Raw genomic sequence first — 27,672 nt, 5'->3', positions numbered from 1 at the left:
AGAGTGAGAAGTGTGGAAGGCATGAATGATTGTGAAGTTTTTGAAACTGGTCTTGATTATGAGGATGAATGGCGAGTAAGAGTGGCTAACTTGGAGGAGAGAGATAGATGAGCTGAAAGAGGAAGTGGAATGTCTCGGGAAAGAGATGAAGTATGAAAGATGAGATATGGCAAATGGAAGAGATGAATCAGAGTAGGAGTGAGTGAGTGAGAGAGTGAGTTATGGGAATGCTAGAGGAGAGAATAGAAACAGTAGAAGAGAGGGAATGAGAGAGAGGTATGGGAATGATAGAAGAGAGGCAGTAGAAGAGAGGTAATGAGAGAGAGTTATGGGAATGATAGAAGAGGAGAGAATGGACAGTCAGAGAGAGGGAATGAGAAGAATGTGAGTGAGTGCTGAAACCAGGGATAGAGTGATGCCAGGACAACAGGTAAGTAGGAGAACACAGTGTGAAAGAGTTAAAGAGAGAATGAGGGATGCAGGTGAGCAATCAAGGAACAGAGTAGTAAGAGCTGTGATGTATGGAGACTCAATGATCCGTGGTGAGCCAGATAGGATGTCAGAGGGGTGTTTGCCTGGAACAATAGTGTGTGTGTGTGAGTGGTTATGGCAATTAAGCAGGATGAAAGGGTGGATGAGATGATTGTGATGGTGGGTACGAATGACTTGACAGGCAATGTAAATAGGGTGGTGAGAGATCTGAGATTCTTGCTTGAGATTGTACAAAAAAAAGTGCAAAGAGGAAAGATTGCGTGTGTGTTACCCAGGTATGATAGTGATGAGCTGAGCAGAAGAGCAGTAATAATGAACAGCAGAATAGCCAGAATGTGTCAGAAGAGAGGAATGGAATAAGCAGATGCTTGGAGGGCATTTGAGTGCAGAAAGGAACTGTATGCAAGAGACCGCTTGCATTTGAATGAGGAAGGACATAGGCATCTGGAGAGATTGCTGTCACCAGAACAAGTCAGTGTGTCAATGCAGGGAAACTTGGATGGTAGCAGGTGGGGGGTGGCCTCTTGTGGGAATGGGTGCTTGGTGGAAGAGGGACGACATCGGGTAACACTGAGTACAGTGGGGTCTGAATGGAATAATGATAAGTATAGAAGCAGTGACATTTTTATGCTTTATACTAATGCCAGGAGTATCTCGAATAAAGGAGATGAATTGGTGGCACAGATAGCATCAGACTGGCCAAAGATTATTGGAATCTCTGACACATGGTTGACAGAAGATGATATAATAACAGGAATAGAAATAGCAGAGTACAGCATTTTTCAGCAGAATAGGAATTGAAAATGCAGTAGTGAAGTACTGCTTATGATAAGTGATGACTTATGTCCTCTAAGAGTGGAGGCTTTGGAAAGCAGTGACACTAATGGTTTTAAAAGCATATGGTGTAAGGTAGAGGTGGACAAGACAGGATATTTAGTGGGATGTTGCTACAACCCAAGGAGCACAGAGGGTGGGGAGCAGGAGATGTTTAGGCCGTTGCCTGGCAAGTGGAAGAAGAATGATTGTTACGGGAGATTTTAACTACAGCAGTATAAGCTGGGAAGATGAAAATGCATGTAGTAATAAGGGGGGGTGGAATTTCTAGAATTCTTGAGGGATAAATGTCTCAGGCAACGTATTAGAGGGAACAAGAGGTTCAAGAGTTTTGGATTTGGTCATAGCATCAAAAGAGCTGATAATGACTGAGATGACATTTCTCTCCCCCCCCCCCCCAGTCGGAGAGAATGATCATGTGGTTTTGACTGGGAATATGAATAGACATGCATGAGTATCAAAGAAAAGGGAACGTATGTGGAATTATAAGTTTCAGATATCAATTTGGGGCAGTTCCATGGAGTGCAAAATTGGAAGGCCAGGATATCACTAGTGCTTGCGAAATCATGAAGGAATATTTGTTCGCAGCAATAGTAAGCTGTATTCCACAAGTGAAGAAGAGGACACCATTTGGTGAAAAGTGGATGACAAACAATATCAAACAGGAACTGCAGGTGAAAAAGAGATTATGGAAGAGATAGAGGGGTGGAGAACAGATGCATTAGGAATATATGACTCAGGCCAGGAGTGTGATTAGTATGGTGAGGAAGGCAAAACTGGAGTATGAGAAGAAATTGACACTAAGATCCAAAGAAAATACTAGAGATTTTAGCTATGTAGCCAGTAGGAGAAGAAATGATTGTGGAAGAATGACATTGTGGGATAAAGGGAATAGAGTGACTGATGCAGAAGACATAGTGGAGTTGTTCAATGAACACTTTATTACAGTATTTCATCCTGGAGAAGTAGGTTTTAGTACTAGAGGGATAGTGCAGGTTTGACGTTTAGAGGTGCAAGAGGAAAGTATGTTCCGAATACTGAGTACTCTGGATATCAGTAAAGCTGTGGGACTGGATACTATTTCAATACAGATTTTCAGAGAATGTGCTAAAGAACTGACAGCTCCATTGACCTGGTTTTTCAATGAAAGTCTGGCTACAGGAAAGGTACCCAAGGAATGGAAGGAAGATAAGATAGTGCCATTGCATAGGGCAGTGACAGACTGGAAATGTCTAGTTATAGGCCAGTTTGTGTGCCATCAGTAGTTGTTAATGTCTTGTAGAAATTAGTGAGGGACCAAATACAGCATTGGGCAGATGAGGGTAATGTTATCCGTGAGAATCAACATAGATTTGTTAAGTGGGTGCTCATGCTTTAGTAATATGATTGACTTTTATAATAAAGTGAAAAGAGCAGATGATGAGGGAAACGCATATACAGTAAACCCTCAATTTAACGGACTAATAGGGGTGTCCGTCAAATCGTGAATTTTTTAAAATAAAAATATCTGTAATGTTATGTTATACTGCAATTTTATCAATATTAGCACTGTAATAACAAAAAAATTGTTTTACACTTTTAGATATATAAATCCTTTATATTGTTAGTTTTTTGTTTGTTTCTGATGAAGTCTACAAATCAGTAACATTGACACAACTTACTTGATAGCTGAAGGTTACTGTGAACGAGTTGGCCGCAAGAATGAAATCTTCAGTTGCTTCCCACTTGCACATTGTTTCTTAATAATAATTGAACGAAACACAAGACAAAAGAACCAATTACAGCGCGATTGGTGTGATCATATGCTAACCATTAGCCGAACATGTTTTATGAGCAGTGACTCATTTATGTCAGCTAAATTACTACAGTGTTTTTCCAACATATGATGGCCTATTCGCCAAAATTTGTCAAAAATAACAGGAAATTAATAACAAAAAATAACCTGTTAATTTAATTATAAGCAAATCTTGGTTAAAAGCAATTCAAAATTAACAGGGTGTTAATTTTAAAACGTCTGTTAAATCCGAAATCCGTTACATCGAGGGTTTACTGTACTGCCAGTTTTTTGGATTTTGCAAATGCATTTGACAGGGTGCCAAATGATAAGCTGATACTTAAGTTGCAGCACATGGATTTAGATGTCGGGTTAGTCAACTGGATTCAGGACTGACTGTCTGATAGGTATCAGAGAGTTGTGTATGGTGGGGCAATATGAAGGAGGCAGAAGGTTACAAGTGGGGTTCCACAGGGCACAGTACTGGGACCTGTATTGTTCAACCTTTATATCAATGACATTGTCAATGGATTGCAAGGGGATATTCAGTTGTTTGCAGATGATGTGAAGCTGGGCAGGGTTATTAGTAATAGTGAAGATGTGGCAGCCCTGCAAGAGGATTTGAATAAACTAGACAGATGGGCAAATGAATGGGGGAGTATTGATTTAATGTAGCAAAATATAAAGTCTTGAAGTTTAGGATACATCAATGGGAGGCTGCGTACTCAATTGGAGGAGCTGTGCTGAAGGAAGCAGGGGATACAGGAGATCTGGGGGGGTGATGATAAATAGAAAACTGAAATTCAGGGAGCATATTGCAAAGGTGGCGAAGGTAATCTAGAGGACTGCTGCAATGCTGAGAAGGACGGTGATTTGCAGAGATAAAAGAGTTATCATTCTGTTGTTTAAGATCTTTATCAGACCACACTCAGACTATTGTTCTCAGATTTGGTCCCCAAGATTTGAAGGGGATAAATCAACTGTGCAAAAGGTACAGAAACAGATAACAAAGATTGTTTCAGGACTGTACAATGTTAGTTATGAGGATCGGCTGAGGGAACGTGGACAGAGTTTGGTGGATAGAAGCAGGAGAGGTGATATGATCGAGACTTTTTAAACTGTTGAGAGGCAGTGACAGGGTAGTCATTGGAGAGTTCTTTCACTTGGTGGAATGGCAGGAAGGAGAGATGACAAGGGGCCATCCCTGGAAGTTACGAAAGGAAGCTGTGAGCAAGAGGGTGAGGAGTGGTTTCTTTGCATGGAGGGTGGTTGAACCATGGAATGCATTGCCTGATAGAGTGGTGAGAGCAAGAACAGTCAATGAGTTTAAGTGGTTATGACAGACTTTGTGTTTCCTAGGAAGGACCTCCCATGATGAATCTCTTGAGTTCATGAAGGCCTGAATAATAATAATAAGGAATCCAATGTGAAACCACCTTGCTCATAATTATCTCCCTAGTATGGTAGCATATAGCTATCTCCAACAGCCTTATGGCTGAGGGAATAGAACAGGACCATTGCGTTATTTTAAGTATAACATCATGTGGCTTTTACTTTTTCAAATCTTTTTCAAACCAGCGAATACAATCGTAAAATGAACATTATCCTCCGCGATCGCGCTACCTACATCCCGCTAGAACACGACCCCACAAAAACGCAAGCTAAGAAATTAAAAATCTTACTTAAAAAAGTAACCTCCTGGCCCCCCGACGTCACAAAAAAACTTAAACCTTTCCGCTCCCGTCCCCCCCGAATATACGGTTTACCAAAAATCCACAAACCTAATTCCCCACTCAGGCCTATAGTAGATGCCACCAATGCACCTTGTTACAGACTGTCTAAACAGCTGGCCAACTCTCTGTCCCCCCCCCCACCGGAAATTCAGCTTCCTATATAAAAAACTCGACCCACTTTAAAGCCCTCACAGAAAATTTAACCTTGAATAATACAGACATATTAGTAAGCTTTGATATCTCCTCCTTGTTTACCAATATTCCCTTAACTGACACTTTATCTCTCTTAGAAAACGTTTTTCCCTCTGACATCTTAGATCTCTTTTCCTTTGCCATCAACTCTGGGTATTTCGCTTGGAATAACAAAATCTACAAGCAGATAGAGGGAACCGCCATGGGCTCCCCCCTCTCACCCCCCGTTGCCAATTTCTATATGGAAGATTTCGAAAAACGAGCCATAGACTCAGCCCCACTCAAACCGTCTATCTGGCTTAGATATGTAGATGATGTGTTCTCTATTTGGCCTCATGGCCCAGACACGTTAGATTCCTTCCTTGGTCATCTCAATAGCCTACATCCAAGAATCCAGTTTACTATGGAAAAGGAAAAGAACAATTGTTTACCCTTCCTAGACACCTTAGTCACGCGCCTGCCTAATGATACACTTGCCTTCACTGTATACAGAAAACCCACACACACAGGCAGATACATTCACAAACTCTCCCACCACCACCCCTCACAACAATATGGCATCATTAAAACCCTTACCAAGAGAGCCCACAATCTTTGTTCCAGTGGAACCGCCCTCACTACTGAGCTTAACCACATACACAGAACTTTCCTCTCCAATGGCTACAGCGAACACAGCATCAAAAAAATAATAAATTCCTCCCCCATTCCCCGTCCCTCTCTTCAACAAGAATTCAAAAATGCCATCACCATACCCTACATCCGTATCACTTCGGAAAAAATAGCCAAGATACTAAAAAAGTATAACCTACACACAGCATATAAGCCCTACCGCAAACTGGCTACCCTTATCCGTTCTACAAAAGATCAGCTCCCTCCTCTCTCTCTGCCTGGAGTTTACAAAGTACCCTGTTCCTGTAAGCTTGCGTACTTTGGACAGACAGGCAGATCAGCATCCATCCGCCTGGAGGAACACAAGTCATACATCGTTAAACACAACTATGGCCGTTCAGGCTTGGCTGACCATGTTTTGGACACCACCCACAGAGTATCATGGAAGAAAACCGCCATGCTCCACCACAGCAAATTCAAGAAAGAGAGACTTTTCTTAGAAGCAGCAGCAGCTCTCAAAAACCAACCAAATCTTAACAAATATGGTTGCATTAAGCTTCCGAAGATTTGGGAAACAGTCATCACCAGAGGTCCCACCTTACATTCCAGGCCACCTACAACTGCCCTTAGAGGGCGCTCCACCTAGATAGGACTGTATTGTCACCCACGTGGTTGGGCTTAGTATTGTAAGTTTTTGTGTGCATGTTACATTAATTGTCTTTGTAATCCCCGTAGATGTCCTAGTGACTAGGACGAAATATAGGAAGTATTAAATTCTATTTTAATTCTTTTTGAGTGTTGTAAAAAATCCATTAAACCTCCAACATAATGTCCTCACAGCACTTAAGCCTCTACACAAGAATTTTTCAAATCCACTGTTCACATTCTACTTTGTAATTAACTATTGTCACCATGGATAATGGCCTGTAATATTCAGGCTGAAATATATGGCATTACATAAATAGTGTTACTTACCCCCTTGTGTTTTTTCATGTTAACTGAAGAAACTTCTCATGGCAAAAGAAGTATCCCTTAAACAAAAATATTGGTAAGCTTCTGCTGGATTTCTAAGTACACAGACCTCATCAGTAATATTCATGTTGAAACATAAAGATGTACATAAATTTGCATAGAAAGAAGATACAAGGAATAAGAAAAGTCTCACATACTATGTTATTGTGAATAGCAATAGTTCAGAACATAGGAGTAAGGAAATTTGAAATAGGAAATGATCACAATTTAGTTATGAGAAGAATAAAAATGAATACCATAGTGAAAAGAAAATGTATGAAAGTTTTAAAAAAGAATCAAAGGTGAGCAGTTTTCAGAGGTGACCTGTAGATTTATGTAATCTTATTGCACAATAAATGAGAGTTGGAAAACAAAATCAAACCTTGACAGCCTCTAAAGAATATATGATTCATTCAGCAAGAGAGATGTAGTGAAGGTCTCTGCAAGGAAGGATAGCAAATCAAAACTCCATGGTGGACAAAAGAAGTGAAAGGAGGCAGTTGTGGAAAAGAAAAAAGCATATCAAAAGTTCCAAGTAAATAAATTGGCAGATGCCCTAAAAGAGTACAAAGAAAAATGTAAAAATGCAAAGCAGTGTTGTCAGAATGTTCTTCAGGCTATTGCAAAGCTTAGAAATGCAGTAAAAGGAATCAAAGATGACAGAGGCAAAATGAAAGCTGGAAGATATCTCAAATATGTTTGGAATAATTATTTTTGAAAGACTGCTAAATGTAACAAATGACAGAACTCTGGTAAAAAATATGCAAGAGGAATGTAATCAAGAGCACATAGCAATACTTTTTTTCAAATAAAAAAAACAAAAAACGTATAAACCCTAAACCCAAGGAGCTATGCAAGCTCGTCCATGGGTTCAAAACCACAGCCTATTGGATCGAGAGCAGGTATGCTATCCACTTGACTAACCAAGCTGGCAAAGAAAAAAAAAACATCAACAACTTGAAATGTAGAAAAGCTGCTAGAGTAGATGATATCTGACCAGAAATGCGTAAGTGTTGCCAGCCTGGCTGGATGAGTGGTTAGGGTATCTTCTCTCTAACCACAGACTATGGAGTTTGAATCTCAATGAAGGCATAGATATTTGTGATTGTCTTTAGGTGGGAGATGAATTTCATCACCCGGTGTGAGACTGCATACATTTCAAGAAGTATTGCTATGTGCTCTTGATTAAATTCTTCTTGAATATTTTTTACCCGGAAGCTTGAAATAGCCTGAAAAAGTTCCACATTTGGAAATATGAAAAGTAAAAAATAAAAATAAAATTCATATAACTTATTTGCTGATATTTTGCTGGTATTATACCTAGCATCTTCAGGGCACAAACAGTTTTATCATAATACACAAACAATAACAATTAGTTAACAGTGGGATTAACTTAAAATTGTAATAACAAAACCATAATTGGCACTACTAATGTTCGATAATGAGAAAGCTAAGAAGTAATAATTTTGTCTTAAAATGACTGTTCCCCCCCCCCCTCAGGTAAATTGATACAGCCAGACTTGTTGAGGTTTGGAGAATGTCTGAAAGCTGTTGATGATTCCAAAAATAATCTCTCTGACTTATGACTTCTGTGTAGCACTTTTGTTTTTTAACATTTGCTCCCTTGTGAGGGAGCATCCAAGGCATGGATGCCCCCCCTCACAAAGTTCTGCTAGTCCTTAATTACCATAATAATGTTGCCAAATGTATTTTTATGTTTTTTGAGGCAGATATCAAAAGTTCTCCATGTTTATATTAAGGAAGATCATGGGTACAATTGGCATTCACTTTATATACTCCTGGATGTGATAAAGGAGAGAGTTTGTCCTTAGATGCAAGTTGCCAATTTGATATATAGTTTAAACGAGATGAGGAACTGATATTTATTAAGTAGCCTGGATATATTTACAGATGTGCCCTGAAAGTATTGAGTAGCAACTGTTCTGCTGTGATCTCATGTAGTAGGTGATGAAGAGGATTTGAGAGGGGGCATTTAGTATTTTTTTCTATTTTGGGAATTATAGCCATTGGCTAAAATAGTGTGGTGCAGGTGAGTGAGTTCAGTGGTAAGAAGCATTATCCCCAGAACAAATAGCTCTGGCTCTGTGAGTTAATGTAATTAGGATACCATATTGTTGAGCTGGATGATGATGATGATGACATTGTTTGTGCACATATCTTCCAGTGTGTGTGTGTGTGTGTGTGTGTGTAGATTTTTACAAACAGAATAAGATAATGACCCATTAGAAAGGCATGCAACTAGTGTTTCTATGAAGAGCAAAGAGTAATTAGATTCCTGTTTTCATTATGAAGTGGATTTTACTATCCCATACCTTCAGGACACATAAGAAAAGATATCCTCAGAGTGCTTAATACATATCAGTTCCTCATCACATTTAAATCATATATCAATTGGCACCCCTCATCTGTTCACCTAAGGATAAATTGTCTCCTTTATCATATCCAGGAGTACATGAAGTGCCCTGTACTTGCAACCTTGCTTACTTGACATCCACTTTAGGAAGCATAAAAATACATTCAGAACCATTCTTATGGTGAGTTGGGACTATCAGACTATGCCTTTTGATATCCCTTCCCACAGGAACATATATATATATATATATATATATATATATAAAAGTGCTACACAGAAGTCATTATAAGTCAGAGAGACTGTTTTTGGAATCAGCATCGGCTTTAAAACATTCCTCAATTATTTTAAGATCAAAACTAATACTTGTTAACTCTCTCTCTCTCTCTTCATCCAACAAATATAGGGTGTGCAAATTAAGACTTAGTTCTTTGTGTTGTCCACTATAATTTTAAAACTGGTTAACTAATTGTTACTGTTTGCATACTGTGACAAACTGTTCTTTGTGCTCTGAAGATACTGGGCAGAACACCAATGAAATATCAGCAAATAATTTAAATAAATATTAATTATTTTCTTATTACTCATATTGTTAATTAAAACTGTTAAACAAATACATCACAAGCGTTCTCCATCTCAGTAAAGATAACCTAAAATTTACTCAGTGTGTGTGTGTGTGTGCGCGAGGGGAAGGGACTTGTATTAGTTCTAACTCAGGTACCACAACTACCTTAAATCAGTTCTTGATTGAAAACTTCAGGATTCCTTAACTAAATTTAATAACTGCTGTAACAAATATGGCATGAAACTTGCAGCAATAAAAAGACCTAAACTATGAAAATTGGCAGAGAATAAGTAAAATGTTTCAACTATTTTGACACAGCTTTTAGTGAAGATGGTAAATTAAACATAAAAATATACAACCAAATTAGTAAAGCTGGTATGGTGAGAAGTCAGGAGAATAAATCTGTATGGAATAAGAGAGAAATTAGTCAGAACATCAAACTAGCAGCATACAAGATAGTTGTAAAATGTTTTTTCACATGGTTACAAAAGTAAATTATACTTGCTAAGAAATCATATTCTTTGATAATCCTTCATCAAGACATTATTAAAGTCAGTTTTAAATTATGGATCTGAGAGATGTTTTATAAATACAAAACAGCTGATCAAAGACTGGAACCTCCAATATGGGACTTCTGAGAAAGATTAGTGGATAGCATCACTTGCAGCATCATATTAAAAATGAGGATATTAAGAGGAAACATGACATTGTGGTCAGGTTCCTTTGTTGCTGATATGCAGGAAAAAGACCCAGAGGAAATCCAAGATGTAGATGGACTGATGCAATTAGAAGTGTCTTAGAAGAACGAAATATAAGAGCTGACAATATTACAGACTTGGCAGATAACTGACTAATCTGGAGGAAAGATGCTGATAAGAAGTTAGTAATATTGTAAACTTTTCATGTAGTATTATCATTGTATACTCCCTTGATGGTATCTATCAGAAATTTGATGATAATGCTGAAAATACTTGTATTAAACAAATTTAAAAAAAGAACAATAAATACTGCAATGAAAAGAAGAAAAATGTTTCTAAATTTACCAATGAAACAGGCTTTAATACTGTGTAATAATCTGGTAGGGATAAAATATCCAGAGTACTCAGTATTTGAAACACACTCTGTTCTTGCATTTCTAAACTTGAACCTGTCCTATCCCTCTAGTATTAAAACTTACTTCTCCAGGAGTGTTCACTGATAACTCCACTATGTCCTCTGCATCAGTCACTCTATTCCCATTTTAATCCAACAATGGCATTCTCCCACAATTATTTCTCCTCCTTCTGGCCACATAGCAAAAAAATTCCTCAGGATTTTCTTTGGATCTCAGGGCCAATCTCTTCTCATATGTGTTTTGTCTTCCTTGCTATACTAGTCACTCTTATGGCCTGAGTCATATTCTTCATATATCTGTTCTTCACCCCTCTCCTAATATCTCTTCCATACTCCCCCCCCCCCACCTATTTTTTTACCTGCAGTTCCCATTTCAGATTGTTTATCATCCACTTTATACCAAATTGTGTTTACTTCTTCACTCGTGGTATACAGCTTACTATTGCTGATAATAAATATTCCTTCATAAGTTCCCAAGCACTGATTATATCTCACTCTTCCAATTCCTCCCTCCATGGAACTGCCCCAAGCCGATATCTAAGACTATTATAAAGGTATCTATCCCTTGCTTAATGTGGGATTTGATTAACGCAGCAAAATTAATTGCGACAATCCTTTTATATTTGTGGCAAGTTTTAATTAACGTGCGTTTAAATTTACCATGCAAAAACATGCAATCCTCGACTAGTGTTTTCTGACCGAGAGAAAGAAAGTCGTGAGCATGATGATGTCATTCCTCCCACGAGAAATAGCTTTCAAAGCTCTTTTGCTTTTAGATAACACACTTGGTCATCCAAATTCTCTTAATGATCTGTGAGAATGTGAAAGTTTTATTTTTTCCACCAAATATGACATCATTGCTACAATCCATGGATATGGGGGTGTCATTGCAACTTTCAAAGCCTATTTTCTTAAAAAGACATTCTGAAAGGCAGTAGAAACAACAACAAGAAAATGTGATGATGCTCCAAGAATTTTGGAAAAATTTTAACATTAAACAAGCAATTGAAAACATTCATGACTTGTGGGAGCAAGTGTCTTCTAGCTGCATGAGAGCTGTTTGGGAAAACTTTTGCCAGAATGCACTAATGACTTAGGTGGTTTTCAAAATCCTGTGAACAACGTGGTTGAAGAAATCGTTGCATTTGGTGAAGACCTTGGTTTTGATGGTGTTGATGCAGAAGATGTTAAAGAATTATTGGATTCAAATTCAAAAGATTTCAGTGACAACAATCTTCTTGAAATTGAAAAACAACGCTCATATCAAGAAAACGAACAAATGGAATGTGAAAATTAGGTTCTACAGGAGATAACAATCAAAGAACTGGATGGAATATTTCACATTTTAGAATCGCTTAAGAAGCAAATAATGGATATGGATCCAGATGTTAATCAAAGAATGCTTGATTGACATGGTCTAGAGAGTCATTTTGCTTGTTATCGTAAAATTTATGCTGATAAGAAAAAAACTAAAACTGTTCAAATGACCCTTGATAACTTTTTTAATAAAAAATTGCATGTACCTTGTAACTAGGCACAAGCATTTATTAAACATTTATTAAACGTTCTACAAGTGCTATCAAACAGCGATTGGATGGTGTGTTCATGGGAAAGCTTCTCCTTCATATTCCACTGTGAAGGAATGGCTAAATAGTTTCACCTAGGAAGAGAGAGAGAGCATTGTAGATGATCCTCATGATGGTCAGCCTGTGGAAGTGATTCCTGAGGAAAATGTATCTCTTGTTGACAAGGAACTGCTCAATGATAGACGGCTGAAGCTCAATGAAATCTAAGAAGGTTGAGGCTTTCTATAACAACTGTCTTTTGAATTATTCATGAGAAGCTTCACATGAAGAAGGTTAGTGCAAGGTGGATACCCCAACTTTCTCTCTTCAATTCAGAAGGAGCATTGTGTGACCTGTTCCCATAATTTTTAGAGCTATAGCAAGGGAATCAGAGAGAAGTGCTGGAATCCACTGTCACCAGGGATGAAACCATGGTCCTTTATTACGATCCTCTTTCCAAAAGGGAATCCATGGAGTGGCGCAAACCATGCAAAGCACCACCAAGAAAAACCAAGGTCACTCAGTCCACCAAAAAGATCACAGCAACAATCTTTTGGGAACGAAAGAGTTACTCAGACTGGAAACATATGGAACCTTCCCTCCTTATCAGTACTATAAGTTCATCCTTCATGGGTGGAATTTCTATAAATACCTATTTATTATTATTATTACCTGACACCTCCAGGGAGTCCAAAGACTCATCGAGAGATGGCACCTACTCTGCAGGTCTGTTGCTACCACTCAATACACCAACTGCAATCATCATCTACCGCCCATCACCACCACTAGTATTTTCACAAAACATTCATGCCCACGATGGAATTCGAACCCACAGCCTTTTGGCTGGAGAGTGGATACGCTAACCGTTCGGCCAACCAGGCTGGCCCAGAAGACGATACAAATTAGTGAAAAGTGATAGCATTTCAAGTTTATTTACAGTTATTCTTATTTTTCAATGTTGATAATGTTGTCCACAATCCTCTTACCATGGTTGATACAAGTCAGGAATCATTGGTATAACATAGTAATAGTTAATGTTGTTTTGAAGACTTCTGATATCATATCCATCTGAAAGTTTAAAATTTGATTTTAATACTAAGAGAGAGAGAGAGAGAAAAAAAAATAATAAAGTAACCTAGGCAACAGTTTATATTCAGCATAAAATAGTTTTTTAAAAAACTAAACTTTTTTGTTAAAATAAAAAAAAAAATTACCTGTATCAATAATTCCCATGGTCTATGACCTGTTCCTATATCAACTGGCTCTATTAACGGCTCCCATACAGCTATTTTTTCATTATAATATGCCATTTCCATGCTCAAACGTGAGGAAATAAATAACTGCATCGAAAATGAGTAAACATAAGTTATATATTAATAAAGAAATTAATAACTAAAAAATAAACAATGTAATATATATATATATATATATATATATATATATATATATATCCTAAGCATGGGGGATTCAAACACTCATTCCTGGAAATTTGTGTGTGTGTGAGAGAGAGAGAGAGAGATAAACCTATGGTATATTTGTACCATAGGAAAACTAAGATTTTTTTTTTCTATTTTAATTAATTTTATATATAAAAAATAATAAATACACTATTCCCCAAAGGAAATAGATAAGGCCATTTTAGCTCTGTCTACCTTTTGGAGACTGAGGGGGCAGTCACTCTCCTTCCTTAGCCAATCAGAGATAGCTGACCCAAATTATCGATGATTTTAAATGGTGTCTATGAAGAGAGTATGGCAGGCAACTGCTTCTATTTCATAGTCTCTAACACAATATACTATTTCTTGTAGATAAACTTATATGTTGGTTATACATAGCTTTTAAGTTTTAAGGAAATGACAACATATACTAGAATATTAATTAAAAACTTTTAATCAATACCTTCCTTAAACAATACCAGTTAACCATAACCCCCCCCCCCCCTTCATAACAGAGTTTATTCTAAATCTATCACCATTCCTTATATCTGCGGTACATCTTAAAAACTAACAAAAATTCTAAGAAAATATGACCTCACGACTTGTTACAAACCATATAAGAAATTGGTATCTCTTATCCACTCCACCAAAGACCAGCCACTTCCCCTAGACCTACCTGGAGTATACCAGGTCCTTTACAGTTGCAAACTGTCCTACTATGGCCAAACAGGCAGGACAGACAATATCAGGATATCCAAACACAAGGACTACATCTTGGTTTTGCCAGTACAGCCACCCAGGACTTGATCATGCATTGGACCACCACAGAATATGATGGAAGAAGGCCATTTTATTACACCACAGCAAGTACAAGTATGAAAGATTATTCCTTGAATCAGCCTCAGCTCTGAAAAACTTCCCAATCCTCAACAAATTTGGGTGCATGAGACTGCCCCAAATTTGGGAAGCTCGCATTCTAAGATATCAGCCCAACAGGCAGGACAGCCCAATTTAGCTTGCTAGGGGAGACTTTTAGGACTCTAAGATGAACTTCAGTTGCCTTTCTTCAGCCTTGTTTGCATAATTAATAACATAACAATGTTAGTGCCAGAGTGCACATTTTTTTTTTCTATTTTAATTAATTTTATATATAAAAAATAATAAATACACTATTCCCCAAAGGAAATAGATAAGGCCATTTTAGCTCTGTCTACCTTTTGGAGACTGAGGGGGCAGTCACTCTCCTTCCTTAGCCAATCAGAGATAGCTGACCCAAATTATCGATGATTTTAAATGGTGTCTATGAAGAGAGTATGGCAGGCAACTGCTTCTATTTCATAGTCTCTAACACAATATACTATTTCTTGTAGATAAACTTATATGTTGGTTATACATAGCTTTTAAGTTTTAAGGAAATGACAACATATACTAGAATATTAATTAAAAACTTTTAATCAATACCTTCCTTAAACAATACCAGTTAACCATAACCCCCCCCCCCCCCTTCATAACAGAGTTTATTCTAAATCTATCACCATTCCTTATATCTGCGGTACATCTTAAAAACTAACAAAAATTCTAAGAAAATATGACCTCACGACTTGTTACAAACCATATAAGAAATTGGTATCTCTTATCCACTCCACCAAAGACCAGCCACTTCCCCTAGACCTACCTGGAGTATACCAGGTCCTTTACAGTTGCAAACTGTCCTACTATGGCCAAACAGGCAGGACAGACAATATCAGGATATCCAAACACAAGGACTACATCTTGGTTTTGCCAGTACAGCCACCCAGGACTTGATCATGCATTGGACCACCACAGAATATGATGGAAGAAGGCCATTTTATTACACCACAGCAAGTACAAGTATGAAAGATTATTCCTTGAATCAGCCTCAGCTCTGAAAAACTTCCCAATCCTCAACAAATTTGGGTGCATGAGACTGCCCCAAATTTGGGAAGCTCGCATTCTAAGATATCAGCCCAACAGGCAGGACAGCCCAATTTAGCTTGCTAGGGGAGACTTTTAGGACTCTAAGATGAACTTCAGTTGCCTTTCTTCAGCCTTGTTTGCATAATTAATAACATAACAATGTTAGTGCCAGAGTGCACATATCATTGTTTTGTGATGCATGAAGATAGCAACGTAACATTGCCGAAATGTAAGAAGGTACTGATTAAAGATTTTAATTAATATCCAATATACATTGTCATTTCCTTAAAAATTAAATGCTACAATATAGTATTGTCTGAAATAGTGATGATTGTGCAGTTGATTTTCTTGAGTTGAAGGATTAAAGACATAAGTTTCTGGGAGGGAAAGGTAACCCTACTTGCCAATGGCAGAGACTGACCAACTTGGGAACCAGTCAAAGATAGGCTTACAAAACGTTTTTCTAGTCAGCGACTAGAATCAAACTTGGAATGATCTTTCTTTGAGCACCCTAATGCCATGGATGCAAATTTTTATCTTTACATAGTCTGGAAATTTTGCTCTCAAGACTAAACATGGAACTTTTTCAAGCAGCTTCATTCCTTCAAGTAAGTGAGACAATGGTCTCACACCAGATGATAAAATTCATCTTCTACCTTAAGACAATCAAATATCTTGATATTGAAATCATAGCCTGCTGGTTAGAGAGCAGATATGCTAACTGTTCAGCAAAACAGGATGACAATTACACATGACTTAGCTGTCTTACATTTTTCTTTATATTCTTTCAAGGCATGTGCTGACTTACTTGCAACTTTTTTGTTATGATTTTTCTTTCTTTTTCAGGAATGCTTTTTTAACTTCTTTACCTCATTTTTTTAAATGGGGATTCAAATACCATTTCACATTATAAATTTCACACCATTATATGATCCTCCTCCCCTCCAAATGAATCAATGTTTTCTTCAGATTTTACCACTGTGTTTCAAAGAATTGGTTTTTGCTTTCAGTCTTTTAATTTTTCTCCAATATATAATAGTTACTATATAGCTGGGGACGAGGAGAGCCGTTTGCACCAGATCACTGTAATGGTGCAACATCCACGTCTCCTGAATTTCCCATCATTCAGGAGACCCTATCCCCACCCACTGTGATGATTGCATCTTGGTTTCAACATTATAGCCATAAACCCACATCTCATCTCCTGTTATGATGTTCTTAAGAAAGTTTTCATTATCATTTGCATTGGCAAGCAGTTCCTGACTGATTTCAACACAGTTCTTTTTCTGATCATCAGCCAACAAAATGGCACGAATTTTGTACTGATGTGATGCATCTGAAGTTTTTCAGTCAAAATTTGATGGCAAGATCCTATGCCTGATGCCCACTTCATCAGCAACTTCTTAGACAGTTAAAGGATGATTTCCACAAATCACAGCACAAACTCTCTTGACATGGTTGTCGTCTGTTGAAGTGGAAGGTCGTCCAGGACTGGGATCTTCACAAACCAATGTTCTGCCCTTTTTAAAATGCTTAAACCACTCATAGCACTGCATTTCGCACATACAGTCCTTCCCATATGCTTCGTTAAGCAATTGAAAGGTCTCTGAAAAAGTTTTACCAAGTTTGCACCAAAATTTCACTCACTCACTCACTCACTCACTCACACACACACACACACACACACACACACACACACACACACACACACACGTTGTTCTTCAAGCTCTTTCATTGTTCACTTTGTCACTAATCCGATAAACAGTCTGTGTACATGCTCACTTCAGTGGATGTAACTCGAAGACTAATGTTCATAGCAGAAAGGGAAAATGGCAGTTTGTTGTCAAAACCTGCCACTAGGTATGCTCAGTAGCCACAGCACACTATTTAAAAATGTCAGTTTTTTTTTTAAATATTCCTCATACACTGGGTAATGTTGAATCCAGTGGAGCCTGGAGAGGATAATAATAGGTATAGAAACAGCATTTTTATTGTTTATACTAATGCTAGGAGTATTTGGAATAAAGAAGATGAATTAGTGGTGCTGATAGCATCAGCCTGTCCAAAGATTATTAGGATCTCTGTGGCATGGATGAGTAGCAGGGTATAGCATTTTTCGACAGGACAGAAAGGGAAAATACAGTGGTGGTGGTGTACTGCTTTTGATGACTTATGTCCTCTCAGAGTAGAGGATTTGGAGGGCAATGGCAATAATGGTTAGGGAGCATAGAGAATGAAGAGCAGGAGATGTTGAGGAAGTGGAGCTTGGTGAGTGCAAAAAGAATGATTCATATGGGAAATTTTAACTACAGCAGTATAAAATTGGGAAGAAGAAACTGCATGCAGTAGTAAGGAAAAATTTCTAGAATTCTTGAGGGACAAATGTCTTAGGCAACATGTAGTAGAAGGAGTATGAGGTTCAAGAAATTTAAATTTGGTCATAGCATTAGAAGAGCATACTATAACAGAGATAGAATCTCTGCTCTAGTTGAAGAGAGTGATCATATAGTTTTGACATGGAAAATGAATAGACATGTAGGAGTATCAAAAGAAAAGAATATATGTGGACTTATAAGGCAGATGAATATAATAGTCAAAAATATCAAGTTGGGGCAGTTCAACTTCAGGAAATGGAAGGGTGAGATATCATCGGTGCTTGGGAACTTTCGAAGGAGTATTTATTAGCGGCAATAGCAAGTTGTGTACTGTCAGTTAAGAAGAAAACACAATTTGGTGTAAAGTGGGTATGGGAACTGCAAGTAAAAAAAAAGGGGGGGATTATGGAAGAGCTATAAGGAGAGGGGGGGGGTGGAGAGCAGATGTATGAAGAATATGACTCAGGCCAGGAGAGTGACTAGCATGGCAAGGAAGGCAAAACTGGAATATGAGAAGAGATTGATCCTGAGATTGAAACAAATTCTTAATTTATTTTTTCGCTATGTGGCCAGTAGGAAGAGAAATGATTGTGGAAGAATGACATTGTTGGATAAAAATGGGAATAGAGCGACACAAAGGACACAGTGGAGTTGTTCAACGAACACTTTATTGAGGTATTTCATTCTGGAGAAATAGGAAAGGTTCAAGGTTTAGAAGTGCAAGAGGAGATGAGTAATCTGGATGTCATGGTCAACAAAGCAGTGGGACTGGATGGAATTTCACCATGGATTTTGAGGGATGAACATCTTAGGCAACATGTAGTAGAAGGAACACGAGGTTCAAGACATGCTAAGGAATGTGCTAAAGAACTGATGGCTCCGTTGACCTGAGTTTTCAATGAAAGTCTGGCCAAGTGGAAAGGTACCCAAAGAGTGGAAGGAGGGTAAGATAGTGCCACTGCACAAAGGTGGTGGTGGACTGGAATTGTCAAACTACAAACCAGTTTGTGTTTCATCAGCAGTTGTTAAGATCTTGGATAAATTATTGAGGGAGCATATACAGCATTGTGCAGATGAGGGTAATGTTATCTGTGAGATTCACCATGGATTTGTTAAGGAGTGATCTTGCTTTAGTAATATGACTGCTTTTATAATAAAGTGACAACAGCGGCTGATGAGGAAAAGGCATATTCTGCCATTTTATGGATTTTACAGGGTACCACATGATAAGCCGATATTTAAGATGCAGCGTATGGATGTATATATCACGTTAGTGAACTGGATTCAGGATTGGCTAGCTGATAGGTATCAGAGAGTTGTGTATGGCAGGGATAATATCAAGGAGGCAGAATGTTATAAGTGGGCTCAGTACTGGGACCTGCATTATTTAATCTTTATATCAGTGACATTGTAAATGGATTGCAGGAGGATATTCAATTGTTTGCAGATGATGTGAAGCTGGGAAAGGTTATTAGTAATACTAAGATGTTGCAGTTGAAGTGAACCTTACATGTCAAGGTTTGCTTCAACATTGCAATTATCCTCTGAGTTGTATTTGCACCTTTGAACTTTAAATTCCTATCCACCAACTTGCCAAGATCCCTTGCCAATTCAGTTTCTTGTAGCATAACTCTGCTAATATAATATGCTGCTGGAACTGTAATCATGCCAAAGTGCATAACTTTACACTTACTAACATTAAATTCACAGCTATTTTCGTTTGCCCAAATTTCCAGTCTATTCAAAATCAATTTGTAATTGCTGACTATCAGTAGCATCCCTGATTGCCCTTCCTATCTTCGCATTATTGGCAAACAATTGCACATCTGATGTTAAATCCTTCCAAGGACTGAACCCTGAGGTATGGCACTGGTCACCTTAAATCTGGCAGATTCACACCCCCCCGTATACCATTTTTTGATATCTGTCAGTCAATCACCCCCTGATCCAAGTTAATAGATTATATTCCAATCCCATATTCTCATTTACGCAACAGCCTTTCGTGTGGAATCCTATTAAATGCCTTAGAAAAATCCAACATTATCACAGTGTATCCATTCTCTTTATCCACCTCGGCCATAACATTATTATAAAATATGAGCAAATTGCTAAAACACGACCTTCCTTTAATAAACCCATGCTGTTCTTTGCAGAGTATATCATGTTTGTCTACCCACATTTCTGTATGGGAGTTCTTACCAACTTCTCTAAAATCTTCACTACCACACCAGAGATATTGATAGGTCTGTAGTTAAGACACATCAGTTTTTACACCACCCTTGTTCAATGGAACTATAATACATTCCTTCCATTCCTGTGGCATCATTCCTGAGTTGAGACTCAAGTTATACAAATATATGAAAGGTGTAGTCAATTCAGCTGAACATTCCATTAGCAAACGGGCTGATATTCCACCTGCCCTATAGATGAATTCTTATCCAGGTTATGCAACAGCTCTTCAACCTCATTTTCATGAACCTCTAACTCTACATCCAATGTAGCAGTAGCAATGTGCACCATGTTACATACACCTGGTTGATATATCTTAGCAAAGCGAGCACCCATTAACTGAACAATCTCATTAGCTTCTAACATTCAAGTACCATCTGCATTCAATAATGTTATTCTTCCACAATCATTCTTTCTTTTACTTGCAGCATAACGATAAAATTCTTTTGGATTGCCTTTAGCTTGCATGGCCAATTTCTTTTCATACTCCGATTTAGCTTTCCTCCCAATACTCTTCTAGCCCGAGCTTTATATATTTCATAACTTCTCTCACTCTTATTCTCATGATATTTTTTCACGATATAATTTGCTACTAAAATGACCTTTATATTATACATAGTTGTCTGTGTTCCCTTAAAGTTAAAAAAATCCTGTTTAAGAAAGTTATTTTTTTATTAAAAATATATATTCCATTTTGTCCAGTTTACAGCTACTAAACAAGTCCGCGCGGTTAGCCTAGTGGCTTTGCACTTCGCAACCATATACCTGGGGAAGGAGTGTCCTAGGTTCGATTCCCGTCCACGATGTGAGGAGCTTCAGGATCTTCCTCAGCCATAGCCAAGTTAGCCGGTCTTGGCCGTGGGCAGCAGGGTTTTTTCCGCCAGTTTATCTGGGGTTTTTCATCCCGTAAGCAGGCAAACCAGCCCCGTGAACACACAGGTTACAGTCATAAATACTTACGGCAAGGAAGGCAACGGGAAACCACCTTGCTCATAATCATCTCTCCCTAGAATGGTAACATATAGCTCCCCCCCCCCCCCCCGGCTGTATGGCAGATGGGAACCAGAAGAAGAAACAACTCACAAAATCTACTCGCTAGAGGCGAGTGGGAAAGCATATTTGTCAAGACTTGATCATGATCTTATTAATAGTGATATTCCTTTAATTGCTTGTTAAACAGAGAACTTAGCCAATGATAATTTGTACGAATGTCTAAGTGCTTATTTCAATTCATAATGTGTGATTCTAGGAAACTGCAGATAATATTATGAATGTCATGGCATGTGAAAATATTTACAATTTGTTTTATGAAAGTGGTATAGAATCTATAAGTATTCTGTGATTTTCTAGGATTAGGAGTAAATGACAAACAAAACTTAATATATATAGAAAGGCTTAGGTATTGTTGATGATTTATAATAATCATCTGGAAAGGCTTATGTGTTCGTCGCACATGCTGATTTGATTTTAACGGTATAGATGCGAACACAGATTGATAAGAAAATAACTATTTTATAACTATTTTAAAATAACTTTTAGTGCATCTAAATAACCAGCACCCTAAAATTCCTTATCATTCTTGGTTTATAGAAAACCCACACATACAGGGAGATATTTACACAAACAATCGCACCATCACCCTTCTCAACAATATGGTATCTTAAAATGACATTGCTCTCAATGCTGAACTTTCTCACCTGCATCACACCTTCCTGACCAATGGCTATAATCTCCGTAAGGGAGATAAAATACTAAATATTCCCCCCCAATCCCCCCCACACACACTACCTACCACAGAAGACTACAACAAAACTATCACCATCCCATACATTAAAAGCACATCTGAAAAAATATCTAAGGTGCTTAATAAACACCAACTACGCATCGTATTTAAACTTTATGTGAAATTGGCAACTCTCATACGTTCACCTAAGGACAGATTCTCTCCTTTATCACATCCAGGAATCTATGAAGTGCCCTGTTCATGTCATCGAGCCTACTATGGACAGACAGAAAGAACTGTGGACATCCACCTCGGTGAACACAAAAAATATATCCAGCACTTTTGCTATGGCAAGTCGGGTCTGGCAGACCATGCTTTGGATACCCTTGCATACAGGATCAATTGGAAAAAAATAAATGTACTGCACAGAAGCTTTTACAAGTCAGAGAGGTTGTTCTTGGAATCAACAGAAGCCTTGAAACATACTCCACACCTCAACAAGTATGGCTGTATAAATCTACCAAAGATTTGGGAGACAGTCATCATAAGACCAAATTAATATATGTTTTTTTTTTTTTTTTTTTTTTTTTTTTTTTAACTTAGATGGCACCTAATTAGGACTTTAGTCTTTGTGTTGCACGCTACAATTACTCATACTAGTTCCACTGTTACACCGGATTGCAGTTGTCTTGCTACTGTAACAAACTCTGTGTGTGTACTTTGAAGATGCTGGATATAATACCAGTGAAATATTAGCATTTAAATTAATAAATAGTTATTTTCTTATCAATCTGTGTTTGCATCTATACTGCTAAAATCCAATCAACATGATTCATAATAATGTTTTATGGGATAAACTACCCCAAGAGAGAAAAATTATATATTTATTCAACACACTAATACAGTTGTTCGGCTTTAGTAGTTCACTAGTTCGTGTTGTCAGTTGTGTTGTCAGTTGCAATTTAAATTTTATTTTTATTTATTTATATAATTGAGGAAAACGATTTAAATTGCTTTCCTCAATTAAGTAGTTTAGTGCTCTGTGACTATCACAGTTATAATTGGACTCTGATGATGCTGATTAGAAAACTAGCAAAATATTAGTGAGTTTAATAAATATATTTTTTCCTCTCTTGGCACTGTTTATCCTATAGATCATTATTATGAAACAAAACTTCATTTCCGCCAAACAGCAAACTGTTTGAAACTCAGATATATGCAATAAATTTATAAAATAATTGTTTTGTGAAAGTAATTATTTTAATAAAGATCTTCAAGCAACAGAAAAAAAAAAAAAAGAATTATCACCTATGCTAATTCAGGCAAAATTAACACAAAAACTGATTCTGACATTACTTTCCAGGCTGATACAAGTTTAATATGCAGTAAATGATTACAACAATATTTCATGCTCTGATGGCCAGTTCCCCTCTCTCTCTCTCAAAAATAACAAACCTGGAAGTTTCTCATATCATCTACAAAAAACTATATACAGTCGGATCTCTTTTTATGCAGTAGATACATTCCACAGAAAACCGCATATAAAAAAATTGCACAAAAAAGGACTAAATTTATGTTGAAAAATCAGGGATATGTTCTATAATTTTCTAAAACCGCATAAAACTGAAGCAATGAATTAAAATAAACCTAAAATCGCATAAAATAAGTTTATGAAAATTCAGGAAAATAAGAATGCCTAAGGTTGTTTTAAAGCTTTACTCATTTAATTTTATTGAAAAGTAACATTTTTTTTTTTTTTTTTTTAACATTTTGTCATCAGAATTATCATTGCTATTAGACAATATTCAGCAACGTTTGCGAACTGGTGCAAAATCACTTTCATCACCAGAAGAGATAGTGAGCACATCAGATCTATATAGTAAAGGCAATGGTTCTTCACAAAGAGAATTAGCTTCACCCTCGTTCTGTGCTAATTTTTTTCTTCTGACAATGTAATCAGTGATTAAACTTTGTAATGATGATTTCACTAATTTTTTATACAGCTCACGATATCCAGACATACAGTTCTTCTTCAGCTCATGTTGGAATTTAAAGGCTCATTCAGAATTTGTGTCATTAACAAGAAAATGATTTTCCAATTTATTGCACAGTTCAAGACCTTCTCGAATTATTTCTTCCACTTCACTATCGTTTTCTGGATCTTCGACGATATCTAAAGTTAATCGATATCCAATAATATCATCATCACTTAAGGCATTATCCATTGTCCATTATCCACAAGCAATTCGTCTACATCGTTCTGACTAAATGCATCAAAACCTTCTCCACCAATTTCATGTGCCAGTGTAATGATTTCATCTGATAATGTAGATGTTTGCATTTTCTTTTCTTTTAGTGTTATTCTATTCATTTAGTGTTTCTATTCATTTTTCAAAAATGAAAAATGAATAGATGTTTGCATGGTTGCACTGTTTGCAATACATCTAGGCCAAGCTGCTTTCCAGTAAGCATTTAAAATTTGTGGTCTTATTTCAGCAATAGCAGATGCAAATGATTTAAGCAGTCCAAAATAGAAAATTTTGGACTGCTTAATACTTTGGACCAAAATATTACTTAACGTAATATTTTTTAAAAGTAGCAATTATGCCTTGATCTAATGGCTGAATAATGCTTGTTGTATTGGGTGGAAAAAACACTACCTGCACATTTGGATGTTCTAAATGCTGACTTGGTGCATTGTCAACAATTAATAAAACTTTAAAATTGAGAGCTTTTTGCTTCATGTATGTTTCCACTTCTGGTACAAAGCAATTATTGAACGATTCAGTAAATATAGCAATTGTTACCCAGGCCTTTGCATTAGCCATCCAATGTACAGGCAGCTGTTTTAGATCTTTGACTTTTAGAGCATGTGGTTCTAGAAATCGATTTACTAGGAGGGGTTTCAACATTCGATCTCCTGATGTATTGCTACAAAGTAACACCGTTACTCGATCTTTGCTTCTTTAAGTCCTTGTTTTTTCCTCAGACTTTGCGATGTAAGTTCGACTAGGCACCATCTTCCAAAAGACGATTTTCAATCGAAGGTGAGTTAGCTAATTTCATATGGAGGTAGCAGGGTTTTTACTCCCAGAAACTCGGGTTTTTCATCCCACATACAGACAAATCGTCCGTTCAGAACACACGCAATTTACAGACAAAAAATACTAGTTGTGGTGGTGGTGGTGATGGATGGTAGATGGCGTTGATTAATAGTAGAGGTTCGGTGTAGTGGTTGAGACAGTTGTAGGTGTCTTCCTGCGATGAGTCCTCGGACTCCTTGGAGGTGTCAGGAATAATAATAGAAAACAATACTGTTTCGTCAGCGTTAAACACTTGATCAGGACAATATCCACCATCTTCAATAATTTTGGCTAACTTCTCTTGAAAATTTATTCAAGTTTTTCTTAAAAAATTTCTTGAAAATATTATGAAGTGAATTCCTTTTTAAAAATTCGATTTACCATCCTTTGCTAGCCAAAAATTCTTTATCAGCCTGGGAAGCGGAAGTAGACTGCTCCAATTGCTTCATCTGTTCATAAAAATGGAAGAGCTTTCTGTTTAATTAAATAACCACTTATAGGAATTCTTCTTTGCATTAATTCTTCAATCTGAATTACGAGCGCTCGTTCCATGTTTTCTAATAAAGCATCTCTTGAGTACGATGATAATTGGGCACTTAATTTTGTACCTGAAATGACAGATTTTCTTATTGTGACTTCATTCTTGTTAATTGCTCTTATAATAGATTCGCCTAAATTAAAATGTTTACCAATCACCGTAGAATCCTCTCCTTTTGCTAAGCGATCTAAAATTGCAATTTTCATTTCCAAAGAAAATAAATTTCTTTGGTGCTTCTTTTCCTCCATTGGCCCAAATTTAATTAATTATTAATTAATAATTAATGATCAATTATTAATTAATAATAAAAAATCAGCTAAATTAACAATTAATTATTAATGAATACATTACAAAATAACCAAGGTGTTCCATGAAAATTTTATGATTTGTGAAGTATTTCCATTGTAGGAAAAGTTTGGGAAATGCTGGATTAGACGATTATCGGAATGGATTCTCCTCCTGTTGACATGTGCAGAAGTCTCGAAAAGTCTCGTATCTGTGGGCGTGCACTGCATAACTTCAAATCTGCATAAAAAGAGACCCCGAGTATATATTTAATATATGTACTATCTGTATTTATAATTACAGCTACCCTGCATACTATAAGGAACCACACATTTCAGGCTTTAAATAGTGCAGGCTCTGAGATGCAAAGAATTATCACACCTCTTAATGAAGATAATCAGTGGTTTGCACTATGATCATATGCTTCATGTCCAAATTTATTATTATTACTATTATCCAGGCCTCCATGGAGTCAAAAGACTCATCGTGGGAGGTTGTTCTTAGGAAACACAAAGTTTATCATACCACTCACTGACTGTTCTTATTCTAACCACTCTCTCTCTCTCAGGGAATGCATTCCACGCTCCAACCACCTTCCACACAAAGAAGCCACTCCTCAATCTCTTGCTCACAGCTTCCTTTCGTAACTTCCAGGGATGGCCCCCTTGTCATTGCTCTTTCCTGCCAATCCACCAAGTGAAAGAACTCTCCAATGTCTACCCTGTGACTGCCTCTCAACAGTTTAAAAGTCTTAATCATATCACCTCTCCTTCTTCTATCCACCAAACTCTGCAGTCCACATATATTCTGTCAGTCGATCCTTGTAACTGACATTGTACAGTCCTGAAACTATCTTTGTTATCTGCCTCCATACCCTTTCCACAGTTAATTTATCCTCTTCAAATCCTGGGGACCAAATTTGAGAACAATAGTCTAAATGTGGTCTGATCAGGGGCTCATACAATGGAATGATAACTCTTTTATCTCTGCAGGTCAGCATCCTTCTCAGTATTGCACCAATCCTCTGGGTTACCTTCACAACCTTTGCAATAGTCTCCCTGAATTTCAGTTTTCTATCAATCATCACCCTCAGATCTCTGGTCTCCCCTACTTCCTCCAGTATAGCTCCAATCGAGTATGCATCCTCACATCAATGGATCCCAAACTTCAAGACTTTACATTTTGCTGCATTAAATTGACACTCCCCCATTCATTTGCCCATCTGTCTAGTTTATTAAAATCCTCTTGCAGGGCTGCCACATCTGCACTATTACTGATAACCCTTCCCAGCTTCACATCATCTGCAAACAACTGAATATCCCCTTGCAATGCATTGAAAATGTCATTGTTATAAAGGTTAAACAATATAGGTCCCAGTACTGAGTCCTGTTGGACCCCACTTGTAACCCTTTGCCTCCTTGAAACTGCCCCACCATGCACAACTCTCTGATACCTATCAGACAGTCAATCCTGAATCCATTCGACTAACCCGACATTTAAACCCATGTGCTGCAACTTAAATATCAGCTTATCATGTGCCACCCTGTCAAACACCTTTGCAAAATCCAAAAAAATGGCAGTATATGCCTTTCCCTCATCATCTGCTCTTGTCACTTTATTATAAAAGGCAATCGTATTACTACAGCAAGGCACCCCTTAACAAATCCATGTTGATTCTCACATAACATTACCCTCATCTGCCAAACGATGTGGAACCCCACTTGTTGATTCTCCAATACCTTATTGGAGAATCAACAATTTCACTAATTTCTCCAATACCTTGACAACTGCTGATGACACAGAAAT

General features: G+C 37.4%; 1 protein-coding gene across 2 annotated transcripts in view; it reads right to left on the bottom strand.

Annotated features, from left to right (window-relative positions):
- Positions 1–27,672, bottom strand: part of LOC150100293 (intermembrane lipid transfer protein Vps13-like) — a 654,685-nt gene that overhangs the window by 576,575 nt on the left and 50,438 nt on the right. For both annotated transcript variants that reach the window (XM_090402852.1, XM_090402853.1), the window contains exon 6: positions 13,474–13,599. In XM_090402852.1, coding sequence (XP_090258978.1) covers positions 13,474–13,599 — 126 coding nt within the window. The remainder of the gene's footprint in view (positions 1–13,473; positions 13,600–27,672) is intronic.

The sequence above is a fragment of the Typopeltis vanoorti genome, chromosome 13 (genome assembly GCF_054136105.1).
Source record: "Typopeltis vanoorti isolate ZY-2024b chromosome 13, IOZ_Tvanoo_1.0, whole genome shotgun sequence".
NCBI lineage: Eukaryota > Metazoa > Arthropoda > Arachnida > Uropygi > Thelyphonidae > Typopeltis > Typopeltis vanoorti.
Note: the sequence above shows the minus strand (reverse complement) of the source record. Positions and strands in the feature narration are given on the sequence as shown.